General features: G+C 45.4%; 3 protein-coding genes across 3 annotated transcripts in view; 2 read left to right on the forward strand and 1 right to left on the reverse strand.

The window, feature by feature from the left end:
* The window catches only part of LOC136612439 (zinc finger protein 721-like), a 564,334-nt gene that overhangs the window by 448,191 nt on the left and 95,576 nt on the right, over window positions 1–20,567 (reverse strand). The gene's annotated exons all lie outside the window — the stretch shown is intronic.
* Window positions 1–20,567, forward strand: part of LOC136615746 (zinc finger protein 585A-like) — a 63,316-nt gene that overhangs the window by 13,511 nt on the left and 29,238 nt on the right. The window contains exons 7-11 of the mRNA XM_066594179.1: window positions 38–161; window positions 1,349–1,897; window positions 10,434–10,549; window positions 11,786–11,965; window positions 12,049–12,250. Coding sequence (XP_066450276.1) covers window positions 38–161; window positions 1,349–1,897; window positions 10,434–10,549; window positions 11,786–11,965; window positions 12,049–12,250 — 1,171 coding nt within the window. The remainder of the gene's footprint in view (window positions 1–37; window positions 162–1,348; window positions 1,898–10,433; window positions 10,550–11,785; window positions 11,966–12,048; window positions 12,251–20,567) is intronic.
* Window positions 7,841–20,567, forward strand: part of LOC136607801 (zinc finger protein 605-like) — a 432,755-nt gene continuing 420,028 nt past the window's right edge. Inside the window, exon 1 of the mRNA XM_066589065.1 lies at window positions 7,841–7,947. The gene's annotated coding sequence lies outside the window, so the exon portion shown is untranslated. The remainder of the gene's footprint in view (window positions 7,948–20,567) is intronic.

The following is a 20,567-nucleotide window of genomic DNA, read 5'->3' on the forward strand; positions in this document are numbered from 1 at the left end:
AGGTGTCTGGGTAATGATGGTATCATTGTGTTGTCAGGTTCCTATAAGGTGTCAGGACGCCACCGTCTATTTCTCCATGGAGGAGTGGGAGTATTTAGGAAAACACAAGGGTCTGTACGAAGACATAATGATGGAAAACCTCCAGTCTCTTATATCACAAGGTGTGAAAACATTTCTATTTAATATATATTAAATATATAAATATTAGTTTGGCACTTTTTAGCACTTTTGGTGTTGAATCTTTAAAGGGGTTCTGACACTAAAAAAAAAAAAAAAATTGTACTCACCTTGCCTGGCCAGGCAGCAAGTGTGAGAATGGCCTAAGGGTGTTTTATTTAAGTGTCATTTTTATTAAGATCTTTCAATGTAGCTTTTTGAGACAAAGCTTGGTAAAAGTTTACTTTTTTGTAATTCACTCCAACATATAGTTGCTGTCCCTTCGTTATCCACTTTAGCTCTGAAGAGCCACTCCAGGATAATTTTTTTTTCTATTTCATTATTTAAGGGAGATAGTGTTACCCTGGCTAGTTATTCCTTTCTGTCTGAATATCCTAGCTGCATTCTCCTCAGATGGTCATGTGATCTCAATTCTGACCAACTCTGATTTACTTGAGTTTGTGTTCATTTTGTAGTCAGTTTCTCAGTCTGTGATGCTATTACATGGAGTATAACACAAAAAATGTATAGAGAGCGATATACACTCCTATCAGTTACTGATGATGATTATATGCTCCTGTCACACAGTTATAATAGAGGAGATCACAGCTCATCCTCTTGACTGTATATTTATGTTCTGCAGCGGATTTAGTTGAATACAGATGGTAATGGCCCTGTTACAGAGATTGTACAGGCTGTAGTTGATCATGTAATGGTGTGCTGATGTGTCATGGGACTGATATGAAAGTGAAAGCAACATTAAGATGGTGCATGATAAGCATTAGATAGGAGGCTATAGTGCATGGCAGTGACTGCAACAATCAAAGGAGACCTCCAGTGACAGGACAGAAAAGAAAAAATGTGTTTGCTATTGTGCATAAAAGGCCAATAACACATGTGAAGTCACTCTTGGACAAAGAAATCTGGAATTTTTAGATAGATTTAATAGATAATATGACTGTTTTTGAGCCAAAACCAACAGTGAATTAAAAAGAAATAGGAAATATAAAGGAAGGACTTCTCCTTCTCCTTCCTGCTGGATCAACGTCTGGCTTTGGCTCATAAAACTGCACCTCACACTGCATCAAAATTGACATTTGTTTTGTCTATTAGAAATACTACAAATGTATGTTTTTAGAGTCTGAATAATATATTTTCTTGTTTTCATTTTTATTCCTAACACATTTTAAAGCCAAACTGGAGGATCATCAGAGAATTCACACAGAGAAGAAACCATATTCCTGTTCAGAATGTGGGAAACGTTTTCCAAAAAAATCACATCTTGTCTCTCACGAGAGAATTCACACAGGGGAGAGGCCATATTCCTGTTCAGAATGTGGGAAGTGTTTTATAAAAAAATCCTATCTTGTTCCACATGCAAGAATTCACACAGGAGAGAAGCCATTTTCATGTTCTGAATGTGGGAAATGTTTTACAGAAAGATCACATCTTGTTATACATCAGAGAATTCACACAGGAGAAAAACCATTTTCATGTTCCGAATGTGGGAAATGTTTTAAAACAAAATCGCAACTTATCACACACCAGAGAACTCACACAGGAGAGAAACCGTTTCCATGTTCAGAATGTGGGAAATGTTTTGCGCGGAAATTAAATTTGGTTAAACATCAGAAACTTCACACAGGAGAGAATCTGTTTTCATGTTTAGAAAATGGGAAATGTTTTAGTACTAATGCCAAGTGCAGGACTCCTCAGAGATGTCGCACAGAGCAGCCGTCTTGATGTTCTGTAGGTGTGAAATATTTTTCAAGGAAGTCTAAGTTTTCAAACTCCTTAAAGAATCATGGTGTGGAATGTTGGAAGTACTTTAAGAGCAGAAAAAGATTTTGAAGAATTCGTCCCATTTACGAACCCTGTGTTCTGTATTTTTTTTGTGTAGAGCTCTAGCTCTACACATTGTAATACCACAGATGTCAAGAACATAGAAAATGTCTGAGATGTATACAAGGCACTGGATCCTCCCAAAGGGTCTAAATACATGGAGCAGTTTTTGTTGCAGGAATGTCTAGGACTGTCCCATTCATTTGATTGAGGCTTGGAGAATCGATGTGCATGCTGCAGAATCAACCCCATTCACATGTATGGAAGAGATAATCATTTGCAGAGTGAGCATTGACTAAGGGTGCTTTTACACAGGATGATCTGTTGGGCACAAATGCCTGACAGGTCAGATAATCGTTCCTGTACTTTTATAAAGGAAGGAGAATCACTGACTGAATGGAGGAGGAGCAGACCGGATCAATTCACAGTGAGCAGACCCACATTCATAAGTGGGCAGTGGCCTGTTTACATGGAACATTGTTCAGTCGCTGCATGTATTTACACAGAATAATAACATTTTTATTGCATCCATAAAAACACTTGTTCTTAATTGGAGTGAGCCGATCTCAAATCTAAAATTAGTTTTTCTCTGTAAGCTACAGTTTTTTGCAATTCAAGATTTTAGGTTTTCATCTTAATGTAAAATTTTCAACATTCAGTTTCAACATAATGAAGTAGAATGTCTTCTTGCTGAGGACTCTGACTATATTCCTGTCCTGTGACAGCTGTGGCAGAAGTGCAGCATGCTATCCCGTTGCTTTCAATGGGATCTGCGCTGCTGCCGGTCCCATTGAAAGCAGTGGTTTGTGGCAAACCCTGCAGCATGATTTTTGGGGAAGGGCTTGAAATATAAGCCTTTCCCTGAAAATCATCAAGTGGTTAAAAAAAAAATTACTCGCCTTTCCGCCGCTCAGATGCGTCTCCGGGCTGGATCCCTAACACTGCTATCCAGCACTTTCAGTAGGCGGGGATTTAAAAGTCCCCGCCTCCTGAAAGGGCTGTGCTGATTGGCTGAGCATTCAGCTAATAACAGCTAGTGCTTAGCTATTGGCTGAGTGGTCAGCCAATTACAGCTAGTGCTTAGCTATTCATTTATTCATGATTAGCTAAGCACTAGCTGTAATTGGCTGAGCACTCACCCAATCAGCACAGTCCTTTCAGGAGGCGGGGATTTTTAAATGAATCGCTAAGCACTAGAGTCTTCCGTCATCCTGCTGTGAACATCGTTATGTTGCTGTAATGTTTGAATCATCGTCTTTTTTTTCCCCTTCTTAATAAAGTTTTTTTTCTACCTCTTTGTAAACATTTTATGCAATATTTGGCTTTTAGTGAATGAGGTTCGTATGTTGCCTTGTGATAAAACAAAGGCTCCATAGGTAAACCTAAAAAAAAAAAATCATGAGTTTCATAATTCTGCGTTTTCTCGAACACTCGCATCGCACAAAAAATTGCACCTTTTTATTGCAGTGTGAAGGCAGCCTATAGCCCCTCACATAAGTGTTTTTGCACCCACAATTCATGTTCATTTACGTACGGAAAAAAATGCCGCTTTTGAGTTTCAGATGTGTTTTTTTTCCTGTACAATTACGCAGTGTTTCACACATATACCATATTTTGCACGCATTTGTGCATCTTTATCAACTTCTATGGTGACTTTTGGTGTACAAAAATGCAGGAAAATGGAGCATGCCGTGTTTTTGGAAACATATGCGCATGTGAACAAGTCCATAGCAACCAATGGCTTCTGTTTTCTGCGTATTGTGTGTGCAATTTTTGCATGTGAAGGGGGTTTTAATTCATGCATGACTGAATGATAAATTTGGTCATCGTTCAGTTTCTTCATGTACTAGAACTTAACGACGGATCGGCCCGTGCAAACAGGCAGTCGTTCATCTATTAACAACTGCCTGTTTACTGTGAGTGGAGGTGGGCGGGTCAGAAAAATCCCTGGCTGCTCCGGCTCCAATCACTGAGCGATGATCATCACTGGGACGACCTGTCAGGCATCTGCCCCCAATTGGGCTTACACCACATTTAAGCACCCTCACTCTGCTTCCTGGATCTGACGTCCCATCACAGGGTAGAGACTGGCTCTTCCATCCCCCCCCCCCCCCCCCCCTGCAGATGAGGACGACGTATATCGGCTCAGCGTGAAAACCGAGCCGATATACGTTCGTGTGAATGCAGCCTTACATGTATGTGCGATGCAATTTTTTGGGGCTCCCTTAGAAAATAATGGGTGATTATTTATTGGAGCAGAATCATCCAAAAATAGGACTTGCTGCAATTTTTTGCTTGCGCACAGTGCGAGCAAAAATATTGCTCTTGTACATAAAAGCGGTTCTTCAGGGAGAAAACTATTTATGATGTGTCCTCAGGATCAGGTCATCGATAGTTGATCAGCTGGGGTCCATCACCGACCGATCAGCTGATTGTGCGCCCGCTGACAGTGTCGTAAATACACAGCAGTCGGAGCAGAATATGCAGATGTCTCTGCGCCGACCTACATGAGGTGGACGGATCTTGTAACTGCAGGCACGACTCATGTTGAGTTCAAAGAAAGCTGCACTTGCAGTTGCAAGCGCCGGCCAGGAGGTTGGAGCAGAGATATCTGCTGCTTCCGCTCCGACCCCTGTGTAATTGTGCACCCAGTAAGAGCACCACAATCAGCTGATCGGTGGGGGTTCCGAGCGACAGACCCCAGCTGATCAGCGATTAATGAGCTATCCTAAAGATACACCATCAATAGCATCTCCCTGGAAAACACCGTTAGGGCTCTTCCACACTAGCGAGAGATTTTCTTGCGACGCAAGAGAGAGTGAAAACGTATGATGACGAAACCAATGGTTTCTGTCTCATTTACAATGTGATCACTCAAGCCAAGTTGTGATTAAAAAAAATCTGCGATATCACCTATTGCTTCCAATTGGGCGGGCGGCAGTAGCGCCAGCCAAACTGAAAACAATGGGACAAGATCGTGAAACCGCCTTGGAATCCCTCCACAGCTAGGAGAGAGAGAGAGAGAGGGGGGCAGAGCTACAGGAGCTCTCCTACACATCTCCCCATAGTTGGAGAGATAGGGGGTAGGGCTAGAGGGCTTCTGTGAGTAGGGAGGTGGGGCTAGAGAGGTTCTCATATTGATTCTTCTCTTGTCAAAGAGCGGGCAGGGCTAGAGGTGTTCTCATAGTGATTCTTTAGCCAAGAGGGGGAGTGGTTAGATGGATCTGCCCTCTAGGCCCACCCCGTCTCTTGGCTAGAGAAGAATAACTATGAGTACCCCTCTAGCCACACCTTCTTGCACTTGCTCTAGGGTAAACCCTGGGAAAGTCCTCTAGCCCTGTCCCCTATATCTCTGAATATGGGGAGATATGTAGGAGATGCCCTGTAGCTCAGTGCCCTCTCTCTCCTTGCTATAGGGAATCCTAAGGCTGTTTCGTGATTTTTTTTCCCCCATTGATTTCAATAGGGCTAGCACTGCTGCCACCGACCCCATTGAAAATAATGAGTGACATCTCAGCTTTTTTTTTTTTATCCTAACTTGGGTTGAGTGAACAAATTGCGAATGAGTATGAAACCATTGAAAACCATTGGTTTCGTAATCGTGCATTTTTACTCACTCTCACATCGCACAAAAGTCTATCGCCAGTGGGTAAGAGCCCTTAACCATAAGCCTGAGTGCTTATTTACATTCTGTGACTTTGTCCGACACCTAAAACTCGTGCAATGTATTAACCCATTGTTTGCAATGGGTTCGTTTACACAGGCGGGAAGACTGCAGCATGTCCTATTTTTTCGTGATATCACAGAAAACCCGACCATTATTTGCTATGGGTGAGTTAAAAATCACACGAAACTCGCAGCCACGTGCAACCGTTATGAAACAACAAGCGATTTTAATACACATGAAAAATGCGTCGCACTTGGATAGAAATCGCAGATTTAAGAGTGACATCGCTCCATGTTTCTCAGACCGATCTCGCACTCGCCTATGTAAATACGGCCCTAGATGTGGGTTCTTCCCTCTGGACCCCATGGCAATTCCAGCAAATATTAAATGGACCGAAGTCGGCTATGGGCGCTGCTCTGTCAGTAAATGTTTTGCTTCTGGACATGTGATGATGTCACCATCATGTGACCGAAACAAGCGGATGGAGATCGGCATTAAATAGGACAAGCAGTAGTGATGGACCTGCAATGATGTTGCCATCATGTGACAAGAGGGGGCAGAGCTTTGTATGGAGGAGAGGTCAAGTGATGGATGAGAGCACGGTGCCAGGCAGATGCTGGGACTTGTAGTTCTCTTATCTCTTTCCTTGTAATGTCCTTTGATCTCACATAACCGCTGGAGCATGATGGAATTTGTAGTTCACTCTTATATTCTATACCTTTAATTTTCTCTCAGGATCGATACCGCCTGAGCATTGTAGTTCTCTCTCCTTATCAAACTACCATTTCTCTGTCCTATACCACCCAAGATATTCCTCACTCACCCCCTCACTATCCTACATGGATCTCTACAGATTTGCCCATTAACCCTTTCTCTGCTCTATGGAATTTATGCCACATCCTATGTATATCCCTCATTTACTACCAGTCCACCATTAGGGCTGGTGGTGTTTTCATCTTACCTGCCCTCATCAGTCGCTTTACTACCCGTCCACCATTAGGGCTGGGAGTGGATTTTAACAGCACTTTTTCTTTGCTGACTTGGCACGCTTTCCATCATAATTTTCCCTTTTTCCTCGCAGTGCCCGGGTTAATTAGGTGGCACTATCTGGAGATGACGTCTTCCAGCACACCCACTCTGTGAAGTACACTTATGGCGTCAGTGGAAAGACGCTAACATGAAATGCTATATATTTACTTCGCAGTGACGACGCCAATTAGCTGCTGCAATTTCAAATGCTGGAACTAAATTCGATTCCCAGTCCGGCCCGGCAAAGGAGCCACTCCATCCATGATGAGTGCCAGTTTTGTCACAGCTTCCACCAAACGCCCAGAATCGAGGAGATCTCCGATCCGGTCGATATAACTACTTACTTATCATGGTCAACAGTGTCTGCAGCATCTAAGCCGTTAGGAATAGTGGGGGCTCCTCCATCACCCCATCGCTCTCCTTTAAATCCAAAGCCAAAACGGTTGTCATGGTAGCTGAGGGCCTAGTGAAGACCCTCATGCCTGCCAAGAAAACACTAAATCCGTTACTTTCCTACTTCCCCTCCTTACAAAGCGCTGCCCCCTCATGTACTGATCACATGATGGCGACATCATCACACCTCCTACTGCCACCACGTAGGGCACATTCACACGGGCGTATATGTAATCGGATCTGTGAATATGCGGCCAAAATACACCTTTGTCTCATGTTTTTCTGACTTTCGGCAGTATTTACGCTCCGAGTGACAAAATATGAGTCGCATACGTAGGTTTGCAGCGTATTTCTGCGCTCCCAATGATTTCAATGGACTATTACGGTGCGTAATGCGGTATTTTTTTTGCTGTAGGCAAATACACGTGCCTTTGTGTGTGATAAAAGTACAGTAAAATACACCAATGTGCGTGTAAAAATGCTACACTCATACGTGCACAAATACATGTATGTTTGTGTGAAGCCAGCCTTATTCTCACTGCTGAGCTCCGCCCCCTTATATACTGATCACATGATAGTGACATCATCACAGGTCCTTTAGCCACCACTTCTCACTGCTGAGCTCTGCCCCTTATATACTGATCACATGATCGTGACATCATCACAGGTCCTTTAGCCACCACTGCTCCTCACTGCTGAGCTCCGCCCCTTATATACTGATCACATGATGGTGACTTCTCGCAGGTCCTTTACCTGTTGCTATGGTCACAGCTGGTGTGCTGTTGTCTCTGTAATCAGCCAGAGGCTACATATATACAGCACACTGATATCAGAGCTCTGCGTGTGACTCCGGCCGGCAGGTAAGAGGTGGCGGAGGGTTTGTCGCATCTTCCGGTAACATTTCTAAAACTGTGAGAGGTGAGTCTTGCAATGAAGCTTCTCTGAGTGCCGACCTGATCGGCCGTCTGGCAAGGATAGACGCAGCTGGAGGATGTAGACACTGCCCCCCGCTGGCGGGTGAGAAGACGTCCAACGGACATGAAGTGTAATACACAGATCTGGCTGATACTGGCATGGATATCACACAGCTGAAAGAAGCCGTGCAAAACCGAAAAATAATAATAATAATAATCTTTATTTGTATAGCGCCAACTTATTCCGCAGCGCTTTCAGGCATGGATAAATGCAAAACAATACAACAATTGCAACAAATACAATGTGAGGTATATTGGGTTAGACACAGATGGGTTGAGGATGGTACAGGAGGTGCAGGGGGTGGGGAACACAGGCAATAGGAAATTTTATGTACAGATCATTTATCAGAAGGCAAACAGGGTGGAGCACCATAGGGAGGGGCGAGGGACTAGGTCAGGAGATTTGGTATGCTTCCCTGAAGAGGTGCGTTTTTAAGGCACGTCTGAAATTTCGTGCATCGGGAATCATCCGGATGCCTTGGGGTAGAGCGTTCCAGAGGATGGGTGCTGCTCTGGTGAAGTCCTGTATGCGAGCATGTGAGGTTCGTATTACAGGGGTGTTTAGTCTGAGGGTGTTAGCCGATCGGAGTGAGCGGGCTGGGTGGTGTACTGACAGTAGGGAGGCGATGTATGGTGGCGCAGCGCCATGCAGAGCTTTGTGAGTGAGGTAGAGGAGTTTAAATTTAGTTCTGCAGTGGATGGGCAGCCAATGCAGCGACTGGCATAATGCAGAGGCGTCTGAATAACGACTGGATAGAAAAATGAGCCTAGCTGCTGCATTTAGTATGGATTGGAGTGGAGCGAGTCTAGTGCGGGTGAGGCCAATGAGTAGCGAGTTGCAGTAGTTAAGCTGGGAGTGGATGAGCGCAACCACTAGCGTCTTTAGCGTGTCCGTGGTTAGGAACGGACGTATTTTAGCAATATTTCTGAGGTGCATGTGGCATGTTTGGGCCAGAGATTGGATATGGGGGGGCAAAGGAGAGGTCAGAGTCCAGTGTGAAAACATGGAGGGAGCTCGTCTGTAGGGTCACCGAAGGTAGTGAACAGCTAACAGCAACAATATGGAATGTAAAGCCTGAAAGCCACAGAACGATGTATGAGATCCCACATCTACATGCAGTATATACAATGTACACATAGGAGGACAGGATCTCTTCTCTATCTCTGAGCTGGCGGGTGTAGACTGCTGCTATGATGTCTCCATACACTGTACACATAGGGAGCAGGATCTCTTCACTATCTCTGAGTTGGTGGGTGTAGACTGCTGCTATGATGTCTCCATACACTGCACACATAGGAGAGCAGGATCTCTTCTCTATCTCTGAGTTGGTGGGTGTAGACTGCTGCTATGATGTCTCCATACACTGTACACATAGGGAGCAGGATCTCTTCACTATCTCTGAGTTGGTGGGTGTAGACTGCTGCTATGATGTCTCCATACACTGTACACATAGGGAGCAGGATCTCTTCACTATCTCTGAGTTGGTGGGTGTAGACTGCTGCTATGATGTCTCCATACACTGCACACATAGGAGAGCAGGATCTCTTCACTATCTCTGAGTTGGTGGGTGTAGACTGCTGCTATGATGTCTCCATACACTGTACACATAGGAGAGCAGGATCTCTTCACTATCTCTGAGTTGGTGGGTGTAGACTGCTGCTATGATGTCTCCATACACTGTACACATAGGGGAGCAGGATCTCTTCTCTATCTCTGAGCTGGTGGGTGTAGACTGCTGCTATGATGTCTCCATACACTGTACACATAGGGGAGCAGGATCTCTTCTCTATCTCTGAGCTGGTGGGTGTAGACTGCTGCTATGATGTCTCCATACACTGTACACATAGGGGAGCAGGATCTCTTCTCCATCTCTGAGCTGGTGGGTGTAGACTGCTGCTATGATGTCTCCATACACTGTACACACAGGGAGCAGGATCTCTTCTCTATCTCTGAGCTGGTGGGTGTAGACTGCTGCTATGATGTCTCCATACACTGTACACATAGGGAGCAGGATCTCTTCTCCATCTCTGTGCTGGTGGGTGTAGACTGCTGCTATGTCTCCATACACTGTACACATGGGGAGCAGGATCTCTTCTCCATCTCTGAGCTGGTGGGTGTAGACTGCTGCTATGATGTCTCCATACACTGTACACATAGGGGAGCAGGATCTCTTCTCCATCTCTGAGCTGGTGGGGGTAGATTTTATACTGTATTTCAAAGCCACAGGTATAATTTCCATACAAGAAGCTCCAATCATGGAAGGGCCGGTGGCTCTAATCAAAGTGCCAGTCAGTGTGTGTGGATGTGCAGTGAATCCCTCTATATGACATGTGAAAGCTCTAAGAAGCTGTTTCTCTGAACTCTTAGTAATTGAAGTCTTGTATATCACACATGAATGACCCACCGAGGATGGAGAAGAATAGCAATGAGATTACCAAGAGAATATTAAGCTTCACCTTGGAGATCATCTCCCTGCTGACCGGAGAGGTAAACTTTTCTATAATTCTATTGTCTTTATTGTATTATGAGTAAGTCAGACTGAGACTATGTTCACATTTGCATTTGGAGATTCCGTCACAGATCCGTCATAAAATGCTGAACGGAGTCCAAACCTTTAGGCCTCATGTCCATGGGGATAGATCCACAGCGGGTCACCCGCAAGCATGATCCGCACCCCATAGGTAATTAAATACCTGCAGATGTCATTTTCCTTTGAGGCGCGGATTGCGTGTGCGGGAAAACACCCGCAGCATGCTCCATTTTAGTGCGGGTCTCCCGCGGGAACGGCTCCCGCAGGCTTCTATTGAAGCCTATGAAAGCAGTTCGGATCCGTGGCACACCCGCACCTGAATTCCTGCTCTCCGGCGCAGGAGAGCAGGAGTTTAAAATGAGAAGTGCACGGCGCATGCGCGGCACGCTGCTGGCGTGCCGAGCACATCCGCCTGGCCGAAGAAAGAAGATCTGGCTGCGACGGAGGGCAGATCCGCAGATTCCGGACAGGTAAGTAAATTCTTATTTTTAGGCCTCATGTCCGCGGGAAAGGAGGGACCCGCTGCGGGATTTTGCATGAAGAATCCACGGCGGCCTGATTTTCCCCGTGGACATAAGGGCCTTACAGTCAATGGGGTCCATTCATAATTTACCAACACAAAAGCTAATATGTTTGTTGACTTGTTTATTATAATCTATGACAACAGAGCTTGTTTATTTCCATACTAGATACTAGGGAGAAGATACCCCTTTCACTTCACAAAAAAAAATATTGTACAAATTCTGCATCTCTATGATCGTTTTAATATTGTAATTTTCTGAATAAAGCAAGGTTAAAAAACAAGATCTTCCACCATTCTTGTATCTTGTTCTTGGACTTGTTCTAGTTTATCAATGTCTTCTCGTAAGTGAGGTCTCCAGAACTGAACACAATAGTAGACTAGACCAAAATTTGGGTGACAAACGCAGCAATTTGGTGCAACTTCGGCCACACGCCTTTTTCACGAAAGTCAGAAAAAGTGTCTAAAAACACATGATAAATGTGGCGCAAGCATGTGAGACAGTTTTCTGCTGTAACTTGCACCAGAAAACAGTTGTATTTTAAATAGTAAATGAGTTCAGTATTCCAGATGTGGTCTCACCAGACCCCATACAGCGGGATCACAATCTCTCACTTTCTACTGTGGGATGAATACTGGGTTCAGTCCTCTACATGTCTCTCTCCATACACAGGATTACATAATAGTGAAGAAGACATCCGGTGATGATGCGACTCCCAACAGCCATCTCCATGAGTCAGGAGGATGGAGCAGGAGCCAGAGCCCCATCACAGAGGCTCCTCCTCACTTACCGATACATGAGCAGAAGATCCTAGAACTCACCAACAAGATCACTGAGCTGCTGACTGGAGAGGTGACACTGCTGGGAATGCTGGGTAATTATACAGTAACAGTACTAGAGGAGTCTGGGTAATGATGGTATCATTGTGTTGTCAGGTTCCTATTAGGTGTCAGGATGTCGCTGTCTATTTCTCCATGGAGGAGTGGGAGTATTTAGAAGAACACAAGGATCTGTACAAGGACGTCATGATGGAAAACCACCAGCCTCCGATTACACTGGGTATAAGATTTATATATTTATATCTTTTTGTACAATATATATGTTTATGGTTCAAAAAAAGTGTTTATTTAGTCTGTCAATGAGATACAATGAATACTGAATTGTAAAAACCAGTTATCGAATAAACAAAATTGACATGCAAAAAATCTGTCCTCATTCTTCAGATTGCATTTCCAATTTTCTAAGACAGTTATTTTAGTTATGTAATACCTCTTATATAACTCTAGAATATTTTACCAATCATATATCAAATATGTGACCTGATACTTAGAATCAAAGAAAACAAAAAGAACAGAAAAAATAAAATCCAGATAAACAAGAAAGGAGAGAAGAGAGAAAGGAGGGGCGGAAAAAGAGGGTTATTGGGGGGTGGGGGGGGGGGGGGGTAGGGTGGAATACGGTCCGGTCTCTGAGGAGAAGGAAATGGTATCTTGTGGTGTTGGCTAGGTTGTTGTTTGTGTATGTGGTGGGTAAGATACCACTCAAGCCACACGTTTAGGTCTGGAGAGAAGCGGAACTGGTTCCATGTCATCCACGTTGTGAAACATTTGACATGTCTCATTTCGTCTCTTGCACACAGTTCCTCCATGTATTTTAAATGATCTAAGGCTTCCAACCACATCAGTCTAGAGGGTGGTGTTGTAAATCTCCAGTTCCTAGGAATTATCTGGCACATGGCCAGTATGAAGAATCTGAGCAGAGAACCCTTAGCACACGTTAGGGAGCCTGGGATCCTAGACAGGACAGCAGTGCTATCTCCGGTGTGAACACTATTCGGTTTCTGCAAACTGAGGAATAGAGGGTGTTAACCTCCTGCCAGAGGGGGCGGATCAGGGGGCAACCAGAGGCGGATTAGGGACCCAGTCCCCAAAAGGCATCGCCAGCAGGTATCTGGATACTGGGGGAATATCCTGGTAAGCCTCACTGGGGTCTGATACCATCGGGTCAGTATTTTATAATTTAGTTCTTGCATTTTGCTGGATACGTTCATTTTATGGGTCAAGATATAGTTTTTTTTCCAAGACTCCTCTGGGGACATAACACTGAGATCTTTCCCATTCTCGTTCTACATCCCTATTACTATTGCTCATATCTTCCTCTAGGAACATCCAGTACAGCGTTGAGAAACTCTGTTGGACTATGTTGGTCGAAATGCACAGTTTCTCGAAGGGGGTGAGGAGGCGTCTTAGCTGTCGCGCATCCCCCAGTGCCCCCGCATAGTGGCATAGCTGTAGGTACTGAAACCACGCTCCGGGTGGGGGTCGCTGGTCTTTTTGAATCCAACACTCAGAGTAATGTCCCGGACCCTGAGGATCGTGTCTGAAATATTGTTCGTCAAAGGAGAGCCACTTATAAAATTGGGAATATCCGGGTTTCCTACCAAGGGAGTGATCAGGCCCGTTTTAGTCGCTGGCCCTATACAAGCAGTCACCATATCTTCCATAAATGGGGACAGTCCCTTTGCCTGGGAGCCACATAAGGCACAGACCATTAAAGAGAGTTGAGTCTTGCTCTACTTCAACCCACAGCCTCTGTGATCTGTTATGGAGCAAGTCTAGGATCCGTCTGGTCAATGATGCTTTGTAATATAAAGAGATGTTCGGTATACTTATGCCACCCTATTCCCTTAGGCTAGTAAGGGCCTTCCAGTTACGCCTAGGCCTACTCCCTCCCCATATGAAATTCATTATAATTTTCCTGACTTGTGTTAGAAATGACCACGGCAAACTAATGGGAACCGTTTGGAGAATATAAAGAACTCTAGGCAGGCATTTATTTTCACTGTGCTGAATCTCCCGAACCAGGACAAAGGGACCATTTTTCCACTTATTAAAGTCTGTTTCCAGTCTGGTTAACAGAGATTCATAATTTTTCATAAGTTTTTTTTTTTTTTTCAGATCTGCCGTGATCACCACACCCAAGTATGTAAGCTCTTCTGGGCTCCATTTGAATGGGAGGGTGGGCCTTAGGGCATCGACCTCTGAGTCGACTATCACCAAAATATACAGGGGACAGGGGACAACCTTGTCGCATGCCATTGCGTATTTGTATGGATGATGATAGCTGACTATTAACCCGAACACACACAGAGGTAGAACGGTACAGAGCCATTATCGAGCTCCTGAGCCTGGGGCCAAAGCACACACGTTCCAAAACTGCCTCCAGAAACCCCCAGCTCACCCTATCAAACCCCTCCTCCGCGTCCACCGAGAGGAGACATAGGGGGTCCCCAGAGTTGCATGCCCGGGACACAAGATAGAGCATTCTTATGGTGTTGTCCCTTGCCTCCCTCCCCGCCACAAAGCCCACCTGAATCCTGTGAATTAATGATGGGATATGGGTTTGGAGACGTGTAGCCAGAATTTTCGCGAAAATTTTGGTATCTATATTTAGAAGGGAAATCGGCCTGTAGCTACCGCAGGCTGTAAGGTCTTTCCCAGTTTTGGGTATCACTGTTATTACTGCCTGTAGTGCTTAAGCAGGGAAAGGACAGGAGCCAGAGACAGAGTTAAATGTTTTAAGCATCAAGGGGGCCAGACTCTCCCCGAGGAGCTTATAAAAGTGGGGTGTGAAGCCGTCAGGCCCTGGACTCTTCCCAATTTTGAGAGATTGAATTGCTTCCCTCACCTCCTGAAAAGTCCCCATTGAGCGCATTTTGGTCCGAGTCTGTGATTCGTTTAGGAGCGCAACTGGCTAGATAATTGTTTCTTTCCCAAGTCAGTTCTTTCCGTTCCCCGTGTTTATCTGGTATATTATACAAGTCATGGTAATATTTATAAAAGCCATTTAGTATTTTTGAGTTCGTGTTGACCAGTCCCTCCTGGTGTTTTAATAGACAAAAATATATGTCTGCGGTGATTGTGGATTCAGCGCTCTGGACAGACCCCTGCCACATCTATTCCCATACTCGTAAAAACTTCCTCTGGCTTTGTCTCTTTGACATAGTGAGGCCTGGTCCAACAAGTGCAAGATCTGATTTCGAGTTGCAGATATTTCTGCTGCTCTAGTGCTCGAGGGCATAGCTTTATTTGTACTCTCGAGTTGGTTCAGTTGGGAGAAGAGACCCTCTAATGTGTTAGCTCTTTCCCTTTTCAGGTGTCCCCAGTGTGAAATAAAGATCCCACGAAGCACACATTTAAGGGCTTCCTATTTCATGGGGTCCGGAGTCTTGTCAGAGGCATGGTCTATGCTGAAATTTTCGACAACCTGTTGGATCGCCTGCATACAAGTTGTATTGTTCAACAGATTGTCGTTTAGACGCCAGCTGTTTATCATCCTTTTCCCCGTGCCTTCTCTAATTGACCCCCAAACTGGAGCGTGGTCAGACCATATGAAAGAACCTATTGAGCTTAGGGGCTCGCGATCTAGAAGTTTATGTGAGACGAACAGGTAATCTAAACGCTGGTAGCAGTTATGAAATGGGGAGAAGAAGCTATAATCCTTTACCCCAGGGTGCAATGTCCTCCAGAGGTCGATCAGCCGAAGGCTGCCAAGCTCTTTACGTAGTCTACGAAGTGATGTGTCTGTGTGTAATTCCGGAGTTACCCCCAGAGGAGTCAAGCGTGGGCTCTAGGCTGAGGTTAAGGTCCCCATCTAATATGATGTTGGAGCCATCAGCAAAGGTCCTCGGGGGGCCCCCAGCATCCGGATCCCAAAGCGAACCTGTGCTTGATTTGGAAAATACACATTAGCAATAGTTACTATTTCGTTGCAAATTTGGATTTTCAGAGAAAGGTAACCCCACTCTGTATCCAGCGAGGAGGAGATAAACTTATGGGGAAGTTGTTTGTGTATGGCTATTGATATGCCCCCTGCTTTTTTGGTGGGGTGTGGGCTATGTGGTGTAGTTACAATTCTTGCATTTAGGAATTTTGTCTGTTTGGAAATGTGTTTCTTGCAGAAGTGCGATCATAATTTTATGCCTATGTTGATGATTCAAAATCTGCCCCTTCTTGGCAGGTTTGTTCAGCCCCCGCACGTTGTATGTGCCGAACGTGATATTAGCCATTTTCCAGCTTAATCGGTAAGATCATTTCTAGGCCGGGGTGAGGGAGAGACAGGATGAGAGGGAAAAGAAGAGGAAGAAAGAAGAAAACAAGGTTTACATGAAAAAACCTCATTCGACAGGTAGCAGCTGCAGGTGCTATCCTGGTGAAACTTCAGCAACTCGCTGTAGTCACAGAGTCAGGCAACAGTTCACCTCGGTGGGTAGGGTGCCAGTCAAAACAAGATCGGCCCCCACTCACCCCCCCCCCCCCCCCCCCCTGAGGTAAATACTAAGAAGCTGAGGTACCCTGCTGTAGGGTCCTTTGTGTATATAACCTCCAAATCTCGGCGAATCAAATCAGGTAAACATAAAACAGAGGACATCAAAAACTGCTAGTCCAATGATGGGAGGTGCAGCCCCCCGGCCTGCCTGGGCGAACCAAGCTGATCTCTATCTCGCCACAGGTTTAGCAACCAAGTCAACTAAATCATGGACAGTCTCAGGGGAAGGGGGAGGTGCACCCTCTGCCGTCCTCTATACCCCCCCCCCTCCAGTGGGTCACCATAGAAGTCCCAGATAAAGGATTTCCAATGTTAAGTAGAAGTCTTCAGGTGTCTGAGTCCAGGCATCTGCGGCGTTGTTTGGGATGAGCAGTCTGCCAATGCTCTTGAGCTGTGGGTGCGATCAGAGTCAGGGCCGTAGGCCATTCTGGGAGTGTGGTCATTGGCAGCTGGAAGGTTCCCAGGAATTTAGGTAGGTCGCCTAGTGTGTGAAGTGTGGCAGTCTTACCACTTTTTTGGGGAGTCAGGGCGACCGGCTAGCCCCATTTATAGGGAATGTCGTTTTTATGAAGCATTGCCAACAGCGGTTTTAGGGCGAAGCATGTGGTGTGCCAAGTCCTGTAGTAATAGAATAGGTTTGCCGCTATGAGTAAGGTCTCCCTTTTCTTTGGCTTTGCGTAATATAGATTCCTTGTCTCTGAAAAAGTGGATCCTGCAGATTATATCTCTAGGCCTGTTTGGGTCAGCCATTCTGGGACCTAGTGCTCTGTGAATCCTATCTATAATGACCGTGTCGTCCGAGGTGCGGCCCAGAAGTTGCAGGAAAAAAGGTTTCAGCCCATGGTTCTAATTGGTGACCTTCTATCTCTTCTGTTATGCCTCGGATGCGGAGGTTGTTCCTCCTGTTTCTGTTTTCGAGATCGTCTAGATGCATAGTGATGTTGGCAATTTGATCAGCATGAAATTGGATGGCCTGTCTATGTGACTCTAAAATTGCTGCCGTTCCCTCCTGTGCTTCCTCCACTTGAAGTAGCCTATGGCCTATTTGGTGTATATCAGAGTGGATCCGCTCCAGAGCTTGTTTGTTTGATGTTTCAAATCTCATGAGTAGCTTGTCCAGTTCGCTTTTAGCTGAAATTGACATTATGTGTGCCTTCCAGTCGTCCTTATCACCATTAGATGTTGCCCTCACTGATGTGTTGTGATCAGGGCTACTGGTGGAGCTATACTCCGGTGAAACAGACCACCCCAGAGGGTCACTGTCCCTATCTTCATGATGTGGCGGTGTCATATTGTGTATAGATGATGTGGTCAGAGCCCCCTGTCCTGTGAGTGGTTTTACATTGTTACTCACAGTTCTGCCGCTGGTCCCCAGATCCATCTGGGATCCAGATTCTGGGTCCTCTGGTCCTGACAGCTCTGTGGGTGGAGGGCACCCCTCTGTCTCTGCCTTTCTGGGTGAAGCCCTGGTCAGGAGAGGCTGATGCCGCTGAGATGCCGATCTGTTCGGTGTTGTACAGGCTGAGGGAGGCAGTCACTCGCGTTGCCTCATGGGAGCCGGCGCCATCTTAGTTTTTCTCCCGCTCGGGCTTGGAGCACAAAGAAATCGCTCCATAGCCCCTTTCCTGCTGCTTGTTGCTGCTGGTCTGATGTCCACTGCCGTCTTCTTGCCCATCCCGGTCTCCATGGGCAAAATTCGCCGATCGTCGGAGGTTTGCTGCCGTGGAAGGACGGGGGGGGGGGGGGGGGGAGGGTGTGCCGCTGGAGCTCGTCTCTCTCACATCCCATCCGGGCATCCGCAGGCCATGCCCCCCCCCCCCCTACAATATGTTTAACCCTTTCCAATCCATTGTCTGACATCTAAAGACATTCTGATTGAAGGCTGTACAGCTCCGATGTTGGAAGACGTCCGGCAGGGTATTCTTACTGTATATTACTGGCCGCTCTGTTGTCGGGGGCCTTTCCAGCATGTCCCATATTGCAGTACTGGCTCTAGCCAGCAGATGATGCCATTGTATAATGGCAGAAAGAGTAAGCCCCCTAGGAAACCCTGAATCCAAAATTGGATTGCAAAGGGTTAAAGGGGTTAAGTGGCTTCTTTTATTTTTTAAGAAACTCAGCGACAACTGACAAAATAATAATCACCCGTGGGTCCACCCACTCCCTTCCCATGGTCTTTGCTCACTTCTGGGCATGGCTGAATTTGTGCCATCTAAGCATGCGCCCACTGTGGTCAAACCCCTTTGTTAAAATCATAATTTTTTTTTTCATCACTGCATTCAAAGTCCCATAACTTTTTTTTAGTTTTCAATAGATAGAGCTCTGTGAGGGCTTGTTTTTTGTGTCACAAGCTGTAGTTTGTATTTCTATTATTCTTGGGTACATACAGATTTTTATTGATCAATTTATTGAGCTTTTTAAGAGAAAATAAACAAAATGCACATTTTGCCTCCATTTTTTTAATGGTTTTTGATGCATAGGATTTATAGTGTGCTTAAATTATAGTAGAGGTCATTACGAACACAATGATACTACACGTGGGGTTTTTCTTAAATGTTAAATTTCTTTATATAAATGGGGGGAAATCAGCAAAAGGTTTTTTTTTTCCATATTTTTTTACGATTTTTTTTTTTTTACACTGTTTATGTCCCAGAAGGGGACTTGAGTAGAGATGAGCGAGCTTGCTCGGATAAGTCAGTTACTGGAGGGAGCTTCGCTCTTCTCGAGTAACTGCCTTCTTGCCCGAGCGTGCTTGGGGGGCGGCGTGGGATGGCGGGGGAGAAAGTGAGAGAGATCTCCGCCTACCCCCCCCCCCCCCCCGAGCACGCTCGGATGAGAATGCACATACTCGAGAAGAGCGAGGACTTATGTTCTGCAATTCCTAATCACACGTTATAACAATCATAGACAATGGCATAGCAGGACGCCTGTATCTGGCATCCTGTTGCTATGGCAATCCATCGGCCCTCTGCGATTACATCGCGGGGGTCCGATGACATCACAGAGGGAGTCATTACACCACCTCAGGTCACACTGAAAGTTAGCAAAATGCTCGTATGCTCGTTACTCGAGCTGAGCTTTTTGTAAAGCTCGAGAGCTCATTTCTAGTAATGAACACCATTGAAGTCAATGGGAGACTCGTGCATTTTTCAAGGTGACCCATGCTCTGCATTGTTTTCAATGGAGTTGCGGCTGCTGCCGGCGGTTCCATTGAAAACAATGGTTTGCTGACACCCCTGAATTGTTTTTCATGGTAGGGCTTTACATGTAAGCCCTTCCCTGAAAAACAATAATTTTAGTGTAAAAAAATAAATAAATAAATAAACTTTCCGCCGCTGCTGTGTCCACCGCGGGGATGAAGAACACATCTCCCGCATGCGGCAGATGTTTCCTTCCTCCCCGCTAGTAAAAAGAATTCCCTGCTGCTACACCTACCACATCTGTGACAGATGCAGCAGAGCAATTCTGCAATTCCCTACCGCAGCTGTTACACATGACAGCTGTGGTAGAGGATTCTACTGCCGGCACCATGTCATTGGTTTTAAGGGAAGGGCTTTAAACATAAGCCCTTCCGTAAAAAAACAATAATTTTAGTGTAAAAAAAAAAAGAAAAAAAACGTACCTGTCCGCCACTGCCATGTCCCCGCGGGGATGAAGAACACATCTGCCACATGCAGATGTTTCCTTCATTCCCACGAGAAAAAAGAATTCCCTGCTGCACTTGCCACATCTGTGACAGATGCAGCAAAGGTATTCTTCATCCCTGCGGGGAATAAAGAATTCCCTACCACAGCTGTCACAGATTACAGCTGCGGTAGTGGATCCTGCTGCCGGCATCCTGAAATTGTTTTTCAGGGAAGGGCTTATATGTAAAGCCCTTCCATGAAAAACAATTCAGGGGTGCCTGCAGCAGCCGCAGCTCCATTGAAAATATGTGGGGAGGTGCTCGAAATTTTCTCGAGTACCGCTTGTTGTTCGCTCGAGTAACGAGTACTCTCAAGTATGCTAGGCAGCGTAGGAAACACTTTACATAGCAGGAGTTTTAAAAAATGTAAAATGTACATACAATCGCATATCCTATTTCATTGTCTTTGAAATGTAAAATAATGCAGTCACCCAGAAGATG

This window comes from Eleutherodactylus coqui, chromosome 1 (genome assembly GCF_035609145.1).
Source record: "Eleutherodactylus coqui strain aEleCoq1 chromosome 1, aEleCoq1.hap1, whole genome shotgun sequence".
Lineage (NCBI taxonomy): Eukaryota > Metazoa > Chordata > Amphibia > Anura > Eleutherodactylidae > Eleutherodactylus > Eleutherodactylus coqui.